The sequence below is a fragment of the Salvelinus alpinus genome, chromosome 2 (assembly GCF_045679555.1).
Source record: "Salvelinus alpinus chromosome 2, SLU_Salpinus.1, whole genome shotgun sequence".
Lineage (NCBI taxonomy): Eukaryota > Metazoa > Chordata > Actinopteri > Salmoniformes > Salmonidae > Salvelinus > Salvelinus alpinus.
Window position 1 is genome coordinate 98,995,687 of NC_092087.1, and position 18,507 is coordinate 99,014,193.

General features: G+C 48.2%; 1 protein-coding gene across 1 annotated transcript in view; it reads left to right on the top strand.

Annotated features, from left to right (window-relative positions):
• The window catches only part of LOC139568389 (zinc finger protein 850-like), a 43,726-nt gene that overhangs the window by 15,549 nt on the left and 9,670 nt on the right, over positions 1-18,507 (top strand). Inside the window, 2 exon segments of the mRNA XM_071390176.1 lie at positions 8,382-8,601; positions 16,313-17,244. Coding sequence (XP_071246277.1) covers positions 8,382-8,601; positions 16,313-17,244 — 1,152 coding nt within the window.

The window sequence follows — 18,507 nt, forward strand, 5'->3', positions numbered from 1 at the left end:
TGTAAACATGTAAACATGTAAGAACAATACAACCATATGTAAACAAATCCAATGTGCAGGTGTTGCCATTAAAATAACACAATATGTAAACAAATCAAATGAACAACACTGATTGTATGTCCGTTCTCTCCTTCATAAAGAAACAAGGTGCTGCTGGTCTAACATCCTGTATGTCTGTTCTCTCCTTCATAAAGAAACAAGGTGCTGCTGGCCTAACATCCTGTATGTATGTTCTCTCCTTCATAAAGAAACAAGGTGCTGCTGGTCTAACATCCTGTATGTATGTTCTCTCCTTCATAAAGAAACAAGGTGCTGCTGGTCTAACATCCTGTATGTATGTTCTCTCCTTCATAAAGAAACAAGGTGCTGCTGGTCTAACATCCTGTATGTCTGTTCTCTCCTTCATAAAGAAACAAGGTGCTGCTGGCCTAACATCCTGTATGTCCGTTCTCTCCTTCATAAAGAAACAAGGTGCTGCTGGCCTAACATCCTGTATGTCCGTTCTCTCCTTCATAAAGAAACAAGGTGCTGCTGGTCTAACATCCTGTATGTATGTTCTCTCCTTCATAAAGAAACAAGGTGCTGCTGGTCTAACATCCTGTATGTATGTTCTCTCCTTCATAAAGAAACAAGGTGCTGCTGGTCTAACATCCTGTATGTATGTTCTCTCCTTCATAAAGAAACAAGGTGCTGCTGGTCTAACATCCTGTATGTCTGTTCTCTCCTTCATATAGAAACAAGGTGCTGCTGGTCTAACATCCTGTATGTCTGTTCTCTCCTTCATAAAGAAACCAGGTGCTGCTGGTCTAACATCCTGTATGTATGTTCTCTCCTTCATAAAGAAACAAGGTGCTGCTGGTCTAACATCCTGTATGTATGTTCTCTCCTTCATAAAGAAACAAGGTGCTGCTGGTCTAACATCCTGTATGTATGTTCTCTCCTTCATAAAGAAACAAGGTGCTGCTGGTCTAACATCCTGTATGTATGTTCTCTCCTTCATATAGAAACAAGGTGCTGCTGGTCTAACATCCTGTATGTATGTTCTCTCCTTCATAAAGAAACAAGGTGCTGCTGGTCTAACATCCTGTATGTATGTTCTCTCCTTCATAAAGAAACAAGGTGCTGCTGGTCTAACATCCTGTATGTATGTTCTCTCCTTCATAAAGAAACAAGGTGCTGCTGGTCTAACATCCTGTATGTATGTTCTCTCCTTCATAAAGAAACAAGGTGCTGCTGGTCTAACATCCTGTATGTATGTTCTCTCCTTCATAAAGAAACAAGGTGCTGATGGTCTAACATCCTGTATGTCTGTTCTCTCCTTCATAAAGAAACAAGGTGCTGCTGATCTAACATCCTGTATGTCCGTTCTCTCCTTCATAAAGAAACAAGGTGCTGCTGGTCTAACATCCTGTATGTCCGTTCTCTCCTTCATAAAGAAACAAGGTGCTGCTGGTCTAACATCCTGTATTTTTATGCATAATGGTTCACTTGAGATTGAAATGTAAAAATGTCAGCATATTTACTTTGTCCGGTTTAAGTCCGCGAGGGGCGACAATGTGCCAGCTGGCACTGAACACTCTCAGAGGTTCAGGAAGCTGGCACAGTTGCTCCATGACACTTATGTCGGCATCCTTGGGGCATCAGATGCCTTGTTCCTCTTTCTCCAGCCAGTGTCTCACAGACTGGCTGCTGTTGGCTGAGGAAACGCTCAAGCATCTTGTGTGTAGATCCCCCATCGGGTCACCACATCATGGATCAGAGCCTTCTGTGTGCATGTTGAGGGCAGCTTGCTTTTCTCTCAGTTCTCTCCTTCTACCAGCTCTGTGGGAAGCCCTGGACCAGATGACGGCAGGCCTTGACTGTTGTGTCAACTCTCTGAATTTTCAGAGCCTTTGAGATGGCCAGGTTCAAATGATGGCCAAAGCACCCAAGCCACAAATCTGGGAACTCTTCAAAAGCCTTGATCATGTTTGTTGCGTTGTCTGTGGTAATGCAGACCAGGTCTTTCTTGTTGATTCCCCCCCCCCCCCCCCCACTCTTCCAGCATATTCTCAAAAAACTCTCTGATGTTGTGAGCCGAGTGATCTTCTGGGAAGAACTGTGTTTCCAGGCAGTTTGATTCCAGTTGCCAGTCTGGGGTGAGGTAATGGATAGGGAAGCTGATGTAGGGTTGACCACCCCAGGGGTCCAGGGGTCAGTCTGGGGTGAGGTAATGGATAGGGAAGCTGATGTAGGGTTGACCACCCCAGGGGTCAGTCTGGGGTGAGGTAATGGATAGGGAAGCTGATGTAGGGTTGACCACCCCAGGGGTCAGTCTGGGGTGAGGTAATGGATAGGGAAGCTGATGTAGGGTTGACCACCCCAGGGGTCCAGGGGTCAGTCTGGGGTGAGGTAATGGATAGGGAAGCTGATGTAGGGTTGACCACCCCAGGGGTCCAGGGGTCAGTCTGGGGTGAGGTAATGGATAGGGAAGCTGATGTAGGGTTGACCACCCCAGGGGTCCAGGGGTCAGTCTGGGGGGAGGTAATGGATAGGGAAGCTGATGTAGGGTTGACCACCCCAGGGGTCCAGGGGTCAGTCTGGGGGGAGGTAATGGATAGTGAAGCTGATGTAGGGTTGACCACCCCAGGGGTCCAGGGGTCAGTCTGGGGTGAGGTAATGGATAGGGAAGCTGATGTAGGGTTGACCACCCCAGGGGTCCAGGGGTCAGTCTGGGGGGAGGTAATGGATAGGGAAGCTGATGTAGGGTTGACCACCCCAGGGGTCCAGGGGTCAGTCTGGGGGGAGGTAATGGATAGTGAAGCTGATGTAGGGTTGACCACCCCAGGGGTCCAGGGGTCAGTCTGGGGGGAGGTAATGGATAGTGAAGCTGATGTAGGGTTGACCACCCCAGGGGTCCAGGGGTCAGTCTGGGGTGAGGTAATGGATAGTGAAGCTGATGTAGGGTTGACCACCCCAGGGGTCCAGGGGTCAGTCTGGGGTGAGGTAATGGATAGGGAAGCTGATGTAGGGTTGACCACCCCAGGGGTCCAGGGGTCAGTCTGGGGTGAGGTAATGGATAGGGAAGCTGATGTAGGGTTGACCACCCCAGGGGTCCAGGGGTCAGTCTGGGGTGAGGTAATGGATAGGGAAGCTGATGTAGGGTTGACCACCCCAGGGGTCCAGGGGTCAGTCTGGGGTGAGGTAATGGATAGGGAAGCTGATGTAGGGTTGACCACCCCAGGGGTCCAGGGGTCAGTCTGGGGTGAGGTAATGGATAGGGAAGCTGATGTAGGGTTGACCACCCCGCTTTCACTGGTCCAGGGGTCAGTCTGGGGTGAGGTAATGGATAGGGAAGCTGATGTAGGGTTGACCACCCCAGGGGTCCAGGGGTCAGTCTGGGGTGAGGTAATGGATAGTGAAGCTGATGTAGGGTTGACCACCCCAGGGGTCCAGGGGTCAGTCTGGGGTGAGGTAATGGATAGGGAAGCTGATGTAGGGTTGACCACCCCGCTTTCACTGGTCCAGGGGTCAGTCTGGGGTGAGGTAATGGATAGGGAAGCTGATGTAGGGTTGACCACCCCAGGGGTCCAGGGGTCAGTCTGGGGTGAGGTAATGGATAGTGAAGCTGATGTAGGGTTGACCACCCCAGGGGTCCAGGGGTCAGTCTGGGGTGAGGTAATGGATAGGGAAGCTGATGTAGGGTTGACCACCCCAGGGGTCCAGGGGTCAGTCTGGGGTGAGGTAATGGATAGTGAAGCTGATGTAGGGTTGACCACCCCAGGGGTCCAGGGGTCAGTCTGGGGTGAGGTAATGGATAGGGAAGCTGATGTAGGGTTGACCACCCCAGGGGTCCAGGGGTCAGTCTGGGGTGAGGTAATGGATAGGGAAGCTGATGTAGGGTTGACCACCCCGCTTTCACTGGTCCAGGGGTCAGTCTGGGGTGAGGTAATGGATAGTGAAGCTGATGTAGGGTTGACCACCCCAGGGGTCCAGGGGTCAGTCTGGGGTGAGGTAATGGATAGGGAAGCTGATGTAGGGTTGACCACCCCGCTTTCACTGGTCCAGGGGTCAGTCTGGGGTGAGGTAATGGATAGTGAAGCTGATGTAGGGTTGACCACCCCGCTTTCACTGGTCCAGGGGTCAGTCTGGGGTGAGGTAATGGATAGTGAAGCTGATGTAGGGTTGACCACCCCGCTTTCACTGGTCCAGGGGTCAGTCTGGGGTGAGGTAATGGATAGTGAAGCTGATGTAGGGTTGACCACCCCAGGGGTCCAGGGGTCAGTCTGGGGGGAGGTAATGGATAGGGAAGCTGATGTAGGGTTGACTACCCTGCTTTCACTGGTCCAGGGGTCAGTCTGGGGTGAGGTAATGGATAGGGAAGCTGATGTAGGGTTGACCACCCCAGGGGTCCAGGGGTCAGTCTGGGGTGAGGTAATGGATAGGGAAGCTGATGTAGGGTTGACCACCCCAGGGGTCCAGGGGTCAGTCTGGGGTGAGGTAATGGATAGGGAAGCTGATGTAGGGTTGACCACCCCAGGGGTCCAGGGGTCAGTCTGGGGGGAGGTAATGGATAGTGAAGCTGATGTCGGGTTGACCACCCCGCTTTCACTGGTCCAGGGGTCAGTCTGGGGTGAGGTAATGGATAGGGAAGCTGATGTCGGGTTGACCACCCCAGGGGTCCAGGGGTCAGTCTGGGGTGAGGTAATGGATAGGGAAGCTGATGTAGGGTTGACCACCCCAGGGGTCCAGGGGTCAGTCTGGGGTGAGGTAATGGATAGGGAAGCTGATGTCGGGTTGACCACCCCAGGGGTCCAGGGGTCAGTCTGGGGTGAGGTAATGGATAGGGAAGCTGATGTAGGGTTGACCACCCCAGGGGTCCAGGGGTCAGTCTGGGGTGAGGTAATGGATAGGGAAGCTGATGTCGGGTTGACCACCCCAGGGGTCCAGGGGTCAGTCTGGGGTGAGGTAATGGATAGGGAAGCTGATGTAGGGTTGACCACCCCAGGGGTCCAGGGGTCAGTCTGGGGTGAGGTAATGGATAGGGAAGCTGATGTCGGGTTGACCACCCCAGGGGTCCAGGGGTCAGTCTGGGGTGAGGTAATGGATAGGGAAGCTGATGTCGGGTTGACCACCCCAGGGGTCAGTCTGGGGGGAGGTAATGGATAGTGAAGCTGATGTCGGGTTGACCACCCCGCTTTCACTGGTCCAGGGGTCAGTCTGGGGTGAGGTAATGGATAGGGAAGCTGATGTAGGGTTGACCACCCCAGGGGTCCAGGGGTCAGTCTGGGGTGAGGTAATGGATAGGGAAGCTGATGTCGGGTTGACCACCCCAGGGGTCCAGGGGTCAGTCTGGGGGGAGGTAATGGATAGGGAAGCTGATGTCGGGTTGACCACCCCAGGGGTCCAGGGGTCAGTCTGGGGGGAGGTAATGGATAGGGAAGCTGATGTAGGGTTGACCACCCCAGGGGTCCAGGGGTCAGTCTGGGGTGAGGTAATGGATAGGGAAGCTGATGTCGGGTTGACCACCCCAGGGGTCCAGGGGTCAGTCTGGGGTGAGGTAATGGATAGGGAAGCTGATGTAGGGTTGACCACCCCAGGGGTCCAGGGGTCAGTCTGGGGTGAGGTAATGGATAGGGAAGCTGATGTCGGGTTGACCACCCCAGGGGTCCAGGGGTCAGTCTGGGGTGAGGTAATGGATAGGGAAGCTGATGTCGGGTTGACCACCCCAGGGGTCCAGGGGTCAGTCTGGGGTGAGGTAATGGATAGGGAAGCTGATGTAGGGTTGACCACCCCGCTTTCACTGGTCCAGGGGTCAGTCTGGGGTGAGGTAATGGATAGGGAAGCTGATGTAGGGTTGACCACCCCAGGGGTCCAGGGGTCAGTCTGGGGTGAGGTAATGGATAGGGAAGCTGATGTCGGGTTGACCACCCCAGGGGTCCAGGGGTCAGTCTGGGTTGAGGTAATGGATAGGGAAGCTGATGTAGGGTTGACCACCCCAGGGGTCCAGGGGTCAGTCTGGGGTGAGGTAATGGATAGGGAAGCTGATGTCGGGTTGACCACCCCAGGGGTCCAGGGGTCAGTCTGGGGTGAGGTAATGGATAGGGAAGCTGATGTCGGGTTGACCACCCCAGGGGTCCAGGGGTCAGTCTGGGGTGAGGTAATGGATAGGGAAGCTGATGTCGGGTTGACCACCCCAGGGGTCCAGGGGTCAGTCTGGGGTGAGGTAATGGATAGTGAAGCTGATGTAGGGTTGACCACCCCAGGGGTCCAGGGGCCAGTCTGGGGTGAGGTAATGGATAGGGAAGCTGATGTCGGGTTGACCACCCCAGGGGTCAGTCTGGGGTGAGGTAATGGATAGGGAAGCTGATGTCGGGTTGACCACCCCAGGGGTCCAGGGGTCAGTCTGGGGTGAGGTGATGGATAGGGAAGCTGATGTAGGGTTGACCACCCCAGGGGTCCAGGGGTCAGTCTGGGGTGAGGTAATGGATAGGGAAGCTGATGTCGGGTTGACCACCCCAGGGGTCCAGGGGTCAGTCTGGGGTGAGGTAATGGATAGGGAAGCTGATGTCGGGTTGACCACCCCAGGGGTCCAGGGGTCAGTCTGGGGTGAGGTAATGGATAGGGAAGCTGATGTCGGGTTGACCACCCCAGGGGTCCAGGGGTCAGTCATGTTCTGCAGACCATCTTAGGTTACGTTTCCCTTGGTACTCTTGTAAAACCCAAAATACGACCACACTTCAGATTTGGTCCTCGTAGAAGGACTGAAAAATCTCCCAAGCGCCGTCACTGCCTTCCGACCATGTTTTTACACAAAACAAAACAAGGCTTGCGCTTGTAAACCCACAGCAGGCTAATGTGTGTGAATAGGGTCAAGGGTCACCGTAGAATATCTTTCAGACAGGCGTGTACTTGTAAACCCACAGCAGGCTAATGTGTGTGAATAGGGTCAAGGGTCACCGTAGTATCCCTTTCAGACAGGCTTGTACTTGTAAACCCACAGCAGGCTAATGTGTGTGAATAGGGTCAAGGGTCACCGTAGAATCCCTTTCAGACAGGCGTGTACTTGTAAACCCACAGCAGGCTAATGTGTGTGAATAGGGTCAAGGGTCACCGTAGTATCCCTTTCAGACAGGCTTGTACTTGTAAACCCACAGCAGGCTAATGTGTGTGAATAGGGTCAAGGGTCACCGTAGAATCCCTTTCAGACAGGCTTGTAAACCCACAGCAGGCTAATGTGTGTGAATAGGGTCAAGGGTCACCGTAGAATATCTTTCAGACAGGCTTGTACTTGTAAACCCACAGCAGGTTAATGTGTGTGAATAGGGTCAAGGGTCACCGTAGAATATCTTTCAGACAGGCTTGTAAACCCACAGCAGGTTAATGTGTGTGAATAGGGTCAAGGGTCACTGTAGAATCCCTTTCAGACATGCTTGTAAACCCACAGCAGGCTAATGTGTGTGAATAGGGTCAAGGGTCACTGTAGAATCCCTTTCAGACATGCTTGTAAACCCACAGCAGGCTAATGTGTGTGAATAGGGTCAAGGGTCACTGTAGAATATCTTTCAGACAGGCTTGTAAACCCACAGCAGGCTAATGTGTGTGAATAGGGTCAAGGGTCACCGTAGAATCCCTTTCAGACAGGCTTGTAAACCCACAGCAGGCTAATGTGTGTGAATAGGGTCAAGGGTCACCGTAGAATCCCTTTCAGACAGGCTTGTACTTGTAAACCCACAGCAGGCTAATGTGTGTGAATAGGGTCAAGGGTCACCGTAGAATCCCTTTCAGACAGGCTTGTAAACCCACAGCAGGCTAATGTGTGTGAATAGGGTCAAGGGTCACCGTAGAATCCCTTTCAGACAGGCTTGTAAACCCACAGCAGGCTAATGTATGTGAATAGGGTCAAGGGTCACCGTAGAATCCCTTTCAGACAGGCTTGTAAACCCACAGCAGGCTAATGTATGTGAATAGGGTCAAGGGTCACCGTAGAATCCCTTTCAGACAGGCTTGTAAACCCACAGCAGGCTAATGTATGTGAATAGGGTCAAGGGTCACCGTAGAATCCCTTTCAGACAGGCTTGTAAACCCACAGCAGGCTAATGTATGTGAATAGGGTCAAGGGTCACCGTAGAATCCCTTTCAGACAGGCTTGTAAACCCACAGCAGGCTAACATGTCAGAAGAAGGTGGTTCTTAAATGATGATGTCATTTTTTAACTGACAAGTGGCACTGACTGTTTGGTTTACTATAAAGTTTATTTATTTATTTTACCTTTTATTTATACTGTTTTTTTCTCATTGAGATAACATCTCTTTTCCAAGAGAGACCTGGTCCAAAGTGTGTTGCGATTTTTAAATGCGCTTTAAATACAATTTGATTTGATTCTGTATTCTGTATTCCAGGACTTTGGTGGGCCATCGCCATCCTGCTCCACTGAACCCCAACCAACACCGTCACTAGGTCCTGACGGTAACCATGGTGACCGGGACTACACACCGCAGGGGCAGGGTTACCCTGGAGGCCTTGACAGCTTCAGTGAAATACCTAGATTTAACATCGTAGTCAAAGAGGAGGAGGAGGAGGAGGAAGAAGATTTAGAGGAGTGGAGTTTTAATTATACAGGTAAGTAGCCGACTGAAAATGTTCACTAGAAATAAAATGGTTCTCTCAGGAGGGCAGTTCAATTTGATGAGTCTTTAAAGATGGAATTCTCAGTAGGGGAAACAGATCCACTGTTTGCCACAGACTCTTTGTTATTTTTTTATGTTTTGTAGATGAAACAGATGTGAGCAGCGGGGTATTTTGTGTTGTTGCCGTATCTGCTGTTCTGTCACCCATGTAATGATGTCTGAGGGGGGAAGAACAGTGTTGTAATGATGTCTGAGGAGGAAAGAACAGTGTTGTAATGATGTCTGAGGAGGGAAAGAACAGTGTTGTAATGATGTCTGAGGGGGAAAGAACAGTGTTGTAATGATGTCTGAGGGGGGAAAGAACAGTGTTGTAATGATGTCTGAGGGGGAAAGAACAGTGTTGTAGTGATGTCTGAGGGGGAAAGAACAGTGTTGTAATGATGTCTGAGGGGGAAAGAACAGTGTTGTAATGATGTCTGAGGGGGGAAGAACAGTGTTGTAATGATGTCTGAGGGGGATAGAACAGTGTTGTAGTGATGTCTGAGGGGGAAAGAACAGTGTTGTAATGATGTCTGAGGGGGAAAGAACAGTGTTGTAGTGATGTCTGAGGGGGAAGAACAGTGTTGCAATGATGTCTGAGGGGGAAGAACAGTGTTGCAATGATGTCTGAGGGGGAAAGAACAGTGTTGTAATGATGTCTGAGGGGGGAAAGAACAGTGTTGTAATGATGTCTGAGGAGGAAAGAACAGTGTTGTAATGATGTCTGAGGGGGATAGAACAGTGTTGTAATGATGTCTGAGGGGGGAAGAACAGTGTTGTAATGATGTCTGAGGGGGATAGAACAGTGTTGTAATGATGTCTGAGGGGATAGAACAGTGTTGTAATGATGTCTGAGGAGGAAAGAACAGTGTTGTAATGATGTCTGAGGGGGAAAGAACAGTGTTGTAATGATGTCTGAGGGGGGAAAGAACAGTGTTGTGATGATGTCTGAGGAGGAAAGAACAGTGTTGTAATGATGTCTGAGGGGGAAGAACAGTGTTGTAATGATGTCTGAGGGGGGAAAGAACAGTGTTGTGATGATGTCTGAGGGGGAAAGAACAGTGTTGTAATGATGTCTGAGGGGGGAAGAACAGTGTTGTAATGATGTCTGAGGGGGGAAAGAACAGTGTTGTGATGATGTCTGAGGGGGAAAGAACAGTGTTGTAATGATGTCTGAGGGGAAAGAACAGTGTTGTAATGATGTCTGAGGGGGGAAAGAACAGTGTTGTGATGATGTCTGAGGGGGAAAGAACAGTGTTGTAATGATGTCTGAGGGGGGAAGAACAGTGTTGTAATGATGTCTGAGGGGGGAAAGAACAGTGTTGTAATGATGTCTGAGGAGGAAAGAACAGTGTTGTAATGATGTCTGAGGGGGAAAGAACAGTGTTGTAATGATGTCTGAGGGGAAAGAACAGTGTTGTAATGATGTCTGAGGGGGAAAGAACAGTGTTGTAATGATGTCTGAGGGGGAAAGAACAGTGTTGTAATGATGTCTGAGGGGGGAAAGAACAGTGTTGTAATGATGTCTGAGGGGGAAAGAACAGTGTTGTAATGATGTCTGAGGGGGGAAAGAACAGTGTTGTAATGATGTCTGAGGGGGGAAAGAACAGTGTTGTAATGATGTCTGAGGGGGAAAGAACAGTGTTGTAATGATGTCTGAGGGGGATAGAACAGTGTTGTAATGATGTCTGAGGAGGATAGAACAGTGTTGTAATGATGTCTGAGGGGGAAAGAACAGTGTTGTAGTGATGTCTGAGGGGGGAAAGAACAGTGTTGTAATGATGTCTGAGGAGGGAAAGAACAGTGTTGTAATGATGTCTGAGGGGGAAAGAACAGTGTTGTAATGATGTCTGAGGGGGGAAAGAACAGTGTTGTAATGATGTCTGAGGGGGGAAAGAACAGTGTTGTAATGATGTCTGAGGAGGAAAGAACAGTGTTGTAATGATGTCTGAGGGGGGAAGAACAGTGTTGCAATGATGTCTGAGGGGGAAAGAACAGTGTTGTAGTGATGTCTGAGGGGGAAAGAACAGTGTTGTAATGATGTCTGAGGGGGAAAGAACAGTGTTGTAATGATGTCTGAGGGGGGAAGAACAGTGTTGTAATGATGTCTGAGGGGGATAGAACAGTGTTGTAGTGATGTCTGAGGGGGAAAGAACAGTGTTGTAATGATGTCTGAGGGGGAAAGAACAGTGTTGTAGTGATGTCTGAGGGGGAAGAACAGTGTTGCAATGATGTCTGAGGGGGAAGAACAGTGTTGCAATGATGTCTGAGGGGGAAAGAACAGTGTTGTAATGATGTCTGAGGGGGGAAAGAACAGTGTTGTAATGATGTCTGAGGGGGGAAGAACAGTGTTGTAATGATGTCTGAGGGGAAAGAACAGTGTTGTAGTGATGTCTGAGGGGGGAAAGAACAGTGTTGTAATGATGTCTGAGGGGGATAGAACAGTGTCGTAATGATGTCTGATGGGAAAGAACAGTGTCGTAATGATGTCTGAGGGGGAAAGAACAGTGTTGTAATGATGTCTGAGAGGGGAAAGAACAGTGTTGTAATGATGTCTGAGGGGGAAAGAACAGTGTTGTAATGATGTCTGAGGGGGAAAGAACAGTGTTGTAGTGATGTCTGAGGGGGAAAGAACAGTGTTGTAATGATGTCTGAGGGGGGAAAGAACAGTGTTGTAATGATGTCTGAGGGGGAAAGAACAGTGTTGTAATGATGTCTGAGAGGGGAAAGAACAGTGTTGTAGTGATGTCTGAGGAGGAAAGAACAGTGTTGTAATGATGTCTGAGGAGGAAAGAACAGTGTCGTAATGATGTCTGAGGGGGAAAGAACAGTGTTGTAATGATGTCTGAGAGGGGAAAGAACAGTGTTGTAATGATGTCTGAGGGGGAAAGAACAGTGTTGTAATGATGTCTGAGGAGGATAGAACAGTGTTGTAATGATGTCTGAGGAGGAAAGAACAGTGTTGTAATGATGTCTGAGGGGAAAAGAACAGTGTTGTAATGATGTCTGAGGAGGAAAGAACAGTGTTGTAATGATGTCTGAGGGGGATAGAACAGTGTTGTAATGATGTCTGAGGGGGAAAGAACAGTGTTGTAATGATGTCTGAGGGGGAAAGAACAGTGTTGTAATGATGTCTGAGGGGGGAAAGAACAGTGTTGTAATGATGTCTGAGGAGGAAAGAACAGTGTTGTAATGATGTCTGAGGGGGATAGAACAGTGTTGTAATGATGTCTGAGGGGGAAAGAACAGTGTTGTAATGATGTCTGAGGGGGAAAGAACAGTGTTGTAATGATGTCTGAGGGGGATAGAACAGTGTTGTAATGATGTCTGAGGAGGATAGAACAGTGTTGTAATGATGTCTGAGGGGGAAAGAACAGTGTTGTAGTGATGTCTGAGGGGGGAAAGAACAGTGTTGTAATGATGTCTGAGGAGGGAAAGAACAGTGTTGTAATGATGTCTGAGGGGGAAAGAACAGTGTTGTAATGATGTCTGAGGGGGGAAAGAACAGTGTTGTAATGATGTCTGAGGAGGAAAGAACAGTGTTGTAATGATGTCTGAGGGGGGAAGAACAGTGTTGCAATGATGTCTGAGGGGGAAAGAACAGTGTCGTAATGATGTCTGAGGGGGAAAGAACAGTGTCGTAATGATGTCTGAGGGGGAAAGAACAGTGTTGTAATGATGTCTGAGGGGGAAAGAACAGTGTTGTAGTGATGTCTGAGGGGGAAAGAACAGTGTTGTAATGATGTCTGAGGGGGAAAGAACAGTGTTGTAATGATGTCTGAGGGGGGAAGAACAGTGTTGTAATGATGTCTGAGGGGGATAGAACAGTGTTGTAGTGATGTCTGAGGGGGAAAGAACAGTGTTGTAATGATGTCTGAGGGGGAAAGAACAGTGTTGTAGTGATGTCTGAGGGGGAAGAACAGTGTTGCAATGATGTCTGAGGGGGAAGAACAGTGTTGCAATGATGTCTGAGGGGGAAAGAACAGTGTTGTAATGATGTCTGAGGGGGGAAAGAACAGTGTTGTAATGATGTCTGAGGGGAAAGAACAGTGTTGTAGTGATGTCTGAGGGGGGAAAGAACAGTGTTGTAATGATGTCTGAGGGGGATAGAACAGTGTCGTAATGATGTCTGATGGGAAAGAACAGTGTCGTAATGATGTCTGAGGGGGAAAGAACAGTGTTGTAATGATGTCTGAGAGGGGAAAGAACAGTGTTGTAATGATGTCTGAGGGGGAAAGAACAGTGTTGTAATGATGTCTGAGGGGGAAAGAACAGTGTTGTAGTGATGTCTGAGGGGGAAAGAACAGTGTTGTAATGATGTCTGAGGGGGGAAAGAACAGTGTTGTAATGATGTCTGAGGGGGAAAGAACAGTGTTGTAATGATGTCTGAGGGGGGAAGAACAGTGTCGTAATGATGTCTGATGGGAAAGAACAGTGTCGTAATGATGTCTGAGGGGGAAAGAACAGTGTTGTAATGATGTCTGAGAGGGGAAAGAACAGTGTTGTAATGATGTCTGAGGGGGAAAGAACAGTGTTGTAATGATGTCTGAGGGGAAAGAACAGTGTTGTAATGATGTCTGAGGAGGAAAGAACAGTGTTGTAATGATGTCTGAGGGGGAAAGAACAGTGTTGTAATGATGTCTGAGGGGGACAGAACAGTGTTGTAATGATGTCTGAGGGGAAAGAACAGTGTTGTAATGATGTCTGAGGAGGAAAGAACAGTGTTGTAATGATGTCTGAGGGGGAAAGAACAGTGTTGTAATGATGTCTGAGGAGGAAAGAACAGTGTTGTAATGATGTCTGAGAGGGGAAAGAACAGTGTCGTAATGATGTCTGAGGGGGAAAGAACAGTGTTGTAATGATGTCTGAGAGGGGAAAGAACAGTGTTGTAATGATGTCTGAGGGGGAAAGAACAGTGTTGTAATGATGTCTGAGGGGGATAGAACAGTGTTGTAATGATGTCTGAGGAGGATAGAACAGTGTTGTAATGATGTCTGAGGGGGATAGAACAGTGTTGTAATGATGTCTGAGGGGGAGAAAGAACAGTGTTGTAATGATGTCTGAGGGGAAAAGAACAGTGTTGTAATGATGTCTGAGGAGGAAAGAACAGTGTTGTAATGATGTCTGAGGGGAAAGAACAGTGTTGTAATGATGTCTGAGGGGAAAGAACAGTGTTGTAATGATGTCTGAGGGGGGAAAGAACAGTGTTGTAATGATGTCTGAGGGGGGAAAGAACAGTGTTGTAATGATGTCTGAGGGGGGAAAGAACAGTGTTGTAATGATGTCTGAGGGGGAAAGAACAGTGTTGTAATGATGTCTGAGGGGAAAGAACAGTGTTGTAATGATGTCTGAGGGGAAAGAACAGTGTTGTAATGATGTCTGAGGGGGATAGAACAGTGTTGTAATGATGTCTGAGGGGGGAAAGAACAGTGTTGTAATGATGTCTGAGGGGGAAAGAACAGTGTTGTAATGATGTCTGAGGGGGGAAAGAACAGTGTTGTAATGATGTCTGAGGGGGGAAAGAACAGTGTTGTAATGATGTCTGAGGGGGAAAGAACAGTGTTGTAATGATGTCTGAGGGGGATAGAACAGTGTTGTAATGATGTCTGAGGGGGGAAAGAACAGTGTTGTAATGATGTCTGAGGGGGGAAAGAACAGTGTTGTAATGATGTCTGAGGGGGGACAGAACAGTGTTGTAATGATGTCTGAGGGGGGAAAGAACAGTGTTGTAATGATGTCTGAGGGGGGAAAGAACAGTGTTGTAATGATGTCTGAGGGGAAAGAACAGTGTTGTAATGATGTCTGAGGGGGAAAGAACAGTGTTGTAATGATGTCTGAGGGGGGAAAGAACAGTGTTGTAATGATGTCTGAGGGGAAAGAACAGTGTTGTAATGATGTCTGAGGGGGAAAGAACAGTGTTGTAATGATGTCTGAGGGGGGAAAGAACAGTGTTGTAATGATGTCTGAGGGGAAAGAACAGTGTTGTAATGATGTCTGAGGGGGAAAGAACAGTGTTGTAATGATGTCTGAGGGGGAAAGAACAGTGTTGTAATGATGTCTGAGGGGGGAAGAACAGTGTTGTAGTGATGTCTGAGGGGGAAAGAACAGTGTTGTAATGATGTCTGAGGGGGAAAGAACAGTGTTGTGATGTTGTCTGAGGGGGAAAGAACAGTGTTGTAATGATGTCTGAGGAGGAAAGAACAGTGTTGTAATGATGTCTGAGGGGAAAGAACAGTGTTGTAATGATGTCTGAGGGGGGAAAGAACAGTGTTGTAATGATGTCTGAGGGGAAAGAACAGTGTTGTAATGATGTCTGAGGGGGAAAGAACAGTGTTGTAATGATGTCTGAGGGGGGAAAGAACAGTGTTGTAATGATGTCTGAGGGGAAAGAACAGTGTTGTAATGATGTCTGAGGGGGAAAGAACAGTGTTGTAATGATGTCTGAGGGGGAAAGAACAGTGTTGTAATGATGTCTGAGGGGGGAAGAACAGTGTTGTAGTGATGTCTGAGGGGGAAAGAACAGTGTTGTAATGATGTCTGAGGGGGAAAGAACAGTGTTGTGATGATGTCTGAGGGGGAAAGAACAGTGTTGTGATGATGTCTGAGGGGGAAAGAACAGTGTTGTAATGATGTCTGAGGGGGGAAGAACAGTGTTGTAATGATGTCTGAGGAGGAAAGAACAGTGTTGTAATGATGTCTGAGGGGAAAGAACAGTGTTGGTCGTTTACAGTAACGCCGTTCTTGTAATATTAAAGGGACGTGTTAGTTTCACCATTAAGGATTCCAGCTTTATTGTCCCATGTGGCAATTAATTAGCCTGGTCCCGGACCTGCTTTCCTTGTTGCCGGGGCAATTTTAAATCAACCTAATGCCAACTTTCATCAACATGTCTCCTTGTCTCCTACCCACAGCCTCCTACCCACAACCCCCTACCCACATCACCCTACCCACACCCCCCTACCCACATCACCCTACCCACAGCCTCCTACCTACACCCCCCTACCCACAACCCCCCCCCCACACACAGCCTCCTACCCACACCCCCCTACCCACACCCACCCTACCCACATCACCCTACCCACACCCCCCTACCCACATCACCCTACCCACAGCCTCCTACCCACACCCCCCTACCCACACCCCCCTACCCACAGCCTCCTACATACACCCCCCTACCCACAACCCCCTACACAGCCTCCTACCCACACCCCCCTACCCACATCACCCTACCCACAGCCTCCTACCTACACCCCCCTACTCACAACCCCCTACACACAGCCTCCTACCCACATCACCCTACCCACAGCCTCCTACCCACAGCCCCCTACCCACACCCCCCTACCCACAACCCCCTACCCATACCCCCCTACCCACCTCCTACCCACAGCCTCCTACCTACAGATGGACAATACTTGCAATCCCACTGACAATACTTTAATGCCCCTCGAGGAGATGATTTATTTGGTTAATACATGAACATAGAACGTTACAGTAGATTATGATACCCTAGTTCCTGTATAGTGCACTACCCTTGACCAGGGTCCAGGTCAACAGTAGTGCACTATCCTTGACCAGGGTCCAGGTCAACAGTAGTGCACTATATAGGAAATGGGGTAGCATCTAGGACGCACCATAACTTGTTTTTATCCTTCCTGTTGTAACAGGAGAGAGTCCTAACCCCAGCTCTAGTGATGAGGCATCAGGAGTAGCTGAACAACACCAGGAGAGTCACACCGCTAAGAAGACGTTTTACCGCTGCCCGGAGTGTGGGAAAGAGTTTCCTCACCCATCAAAACTACAGAGACATCTAAGAACACACACAGGAGAGAAACCATATCCTTGCGCTGTGTGCGGGAAGCGATTCAGTGATACAGGGACCCTCAAAACACATGAGAGGTTGCACACAGGAGAGAAACCGTACACCTGCCCAGAAAAGGACTGTTGGAAGAGGTTTGTCAGCCAAGGAGAGTTAAAACTACACCATCGGACACACACTGGAGAGAAACCTTGCCACTGCTCTGTGTGTGGGAAGAGTTTCTCACGTATGTGGCACTTGAAGGTCCACATGATGACGCACGCCGGAGAGAAGCAGAGACTCAGCATGAAGAAACCTTTCCCATGCTCTGAGTGTGAGAGGGGCTGCAACTCTGCAGCAGAGCTCAAGATGCACCAGAGGATGCACACTGGGGAGAGACCTTACCAGTGTTCCACCTGCAAAAAGACCTTTGTTTTCCCAAGCTCTTTAACAAGACATGAACAATCCCATATTAGCGAAGCGAATAGTACCGCCAAGCCGTACAGCTGCTCAGAATGTGGGAAGGAATTCACTCAGCCATGGACCTTAAAGATACACATGCGCCAGCACACCGGAGAGAAACCGTACCACTGCTCTCAGTGCGAGAAGAGGTTCTCATCTTCGTCACTCCTTAAAAGACACCAGAGGGTTCACACCGGAGAGAAACCATTCCAGTGCTCCGACTGCGGGAAGAGTTTCTCCTCGTCAGCGAATAGAACTAGTCACCGTCGTCGTATCCATGAAGGTATACAGAGTAGGTCACAGCAGCCGGAGGCAACCTCTGTGGATGGTACCAATAAGGTAGGTTTCTATGGTGCATCCAGTGCAATTTTGCATTTCTTTTCTTTCTTAAAAAGGTTTTTCTAGAAGTCCGTGTTGCTGGATTACAGATTTCCTGCTTATTTTCTTCTGATTCCAGGAATCGTCCAACCTGTATTTCTGGAAAACCTGGGAATTTTAAGAAAGTTACTGGAATTTTGCACCCTTAAACCAGTTATTAACTTTTACTTGGTACTCATCCCGGATCCGGGAGCACCCCCATCAGTAAAAAAGCTGACTAGCATAGCCTAGCATAGCGCCACAAGTAAATACTAGCATCTAAATATCATGAAATCACAAGTCCAAGACACCAGATGAAAGATACAGATCTTGTGAATCCAGCCATCATTTCTGATTTTTAAAATGTTTTACAGGGAAGACACAATATGTATTTCTATTAGCTAACCACGATAGCAAAAGACACAACTTTTTTCTCTCCACCACTTTCTTACTGCATAGGTAGCGTTCACAAATTCGACCAAATAACGATATAAATAGTCACTAACCAAGAAAAAACTTCATCAGATGACAGTCTGATAACATATTTATTGTATAGCATATGTTTTGTTCGAAAAATGTGCATATTTCAGGTATAAATCACAGTTCTACATTGCAGCTGCAATCTGAAATAGCGTCGATGCAGCCAGAATAATTACAGAGACCAACGTCAAATACCGAAATACGCATCATAAAACATTTCTGAAAAATACACAGCGTACAGCAAATGAAAGACCAACATCTTGTGAATCGAGCCAATATTTCAGATTTTTTAAGTGTTTTACAGCGAAAACACAATATAGCATTATATTAGCTTACCACAATAACCAGAAACACAAGCAATTTACCAGCAGCAAAGGTTAGCGATCGTAACAATCCAGCAAAAGATATATAATTTTTGACTAAAAAAACAGTCCTGTAACATCATATTACACAATGCATATAGGTTTTGTTCGAAAATGTGCATATTTAGCAGCACAAATCGTGGTTATACAATGTGATCAGTAGCAACATTTCAGGCATTCTGGCCGGCGCCATCTTGGAGAGGCACCTAATCTAATCGATAACTAATCGTAAACTTGACTAAAAAATACAGGTTGGACAGCAAATGAAAGATGCATTAGTTATTAATGCAACCACTGTGTTAGATTTTTAAAATTAACGTTACTAGACATACAGTGTGCGTTACAGCCAGACCAGTGCCGAAATTAATGGCGGACAAATCATTTTACATTTTTCCACAGAAAT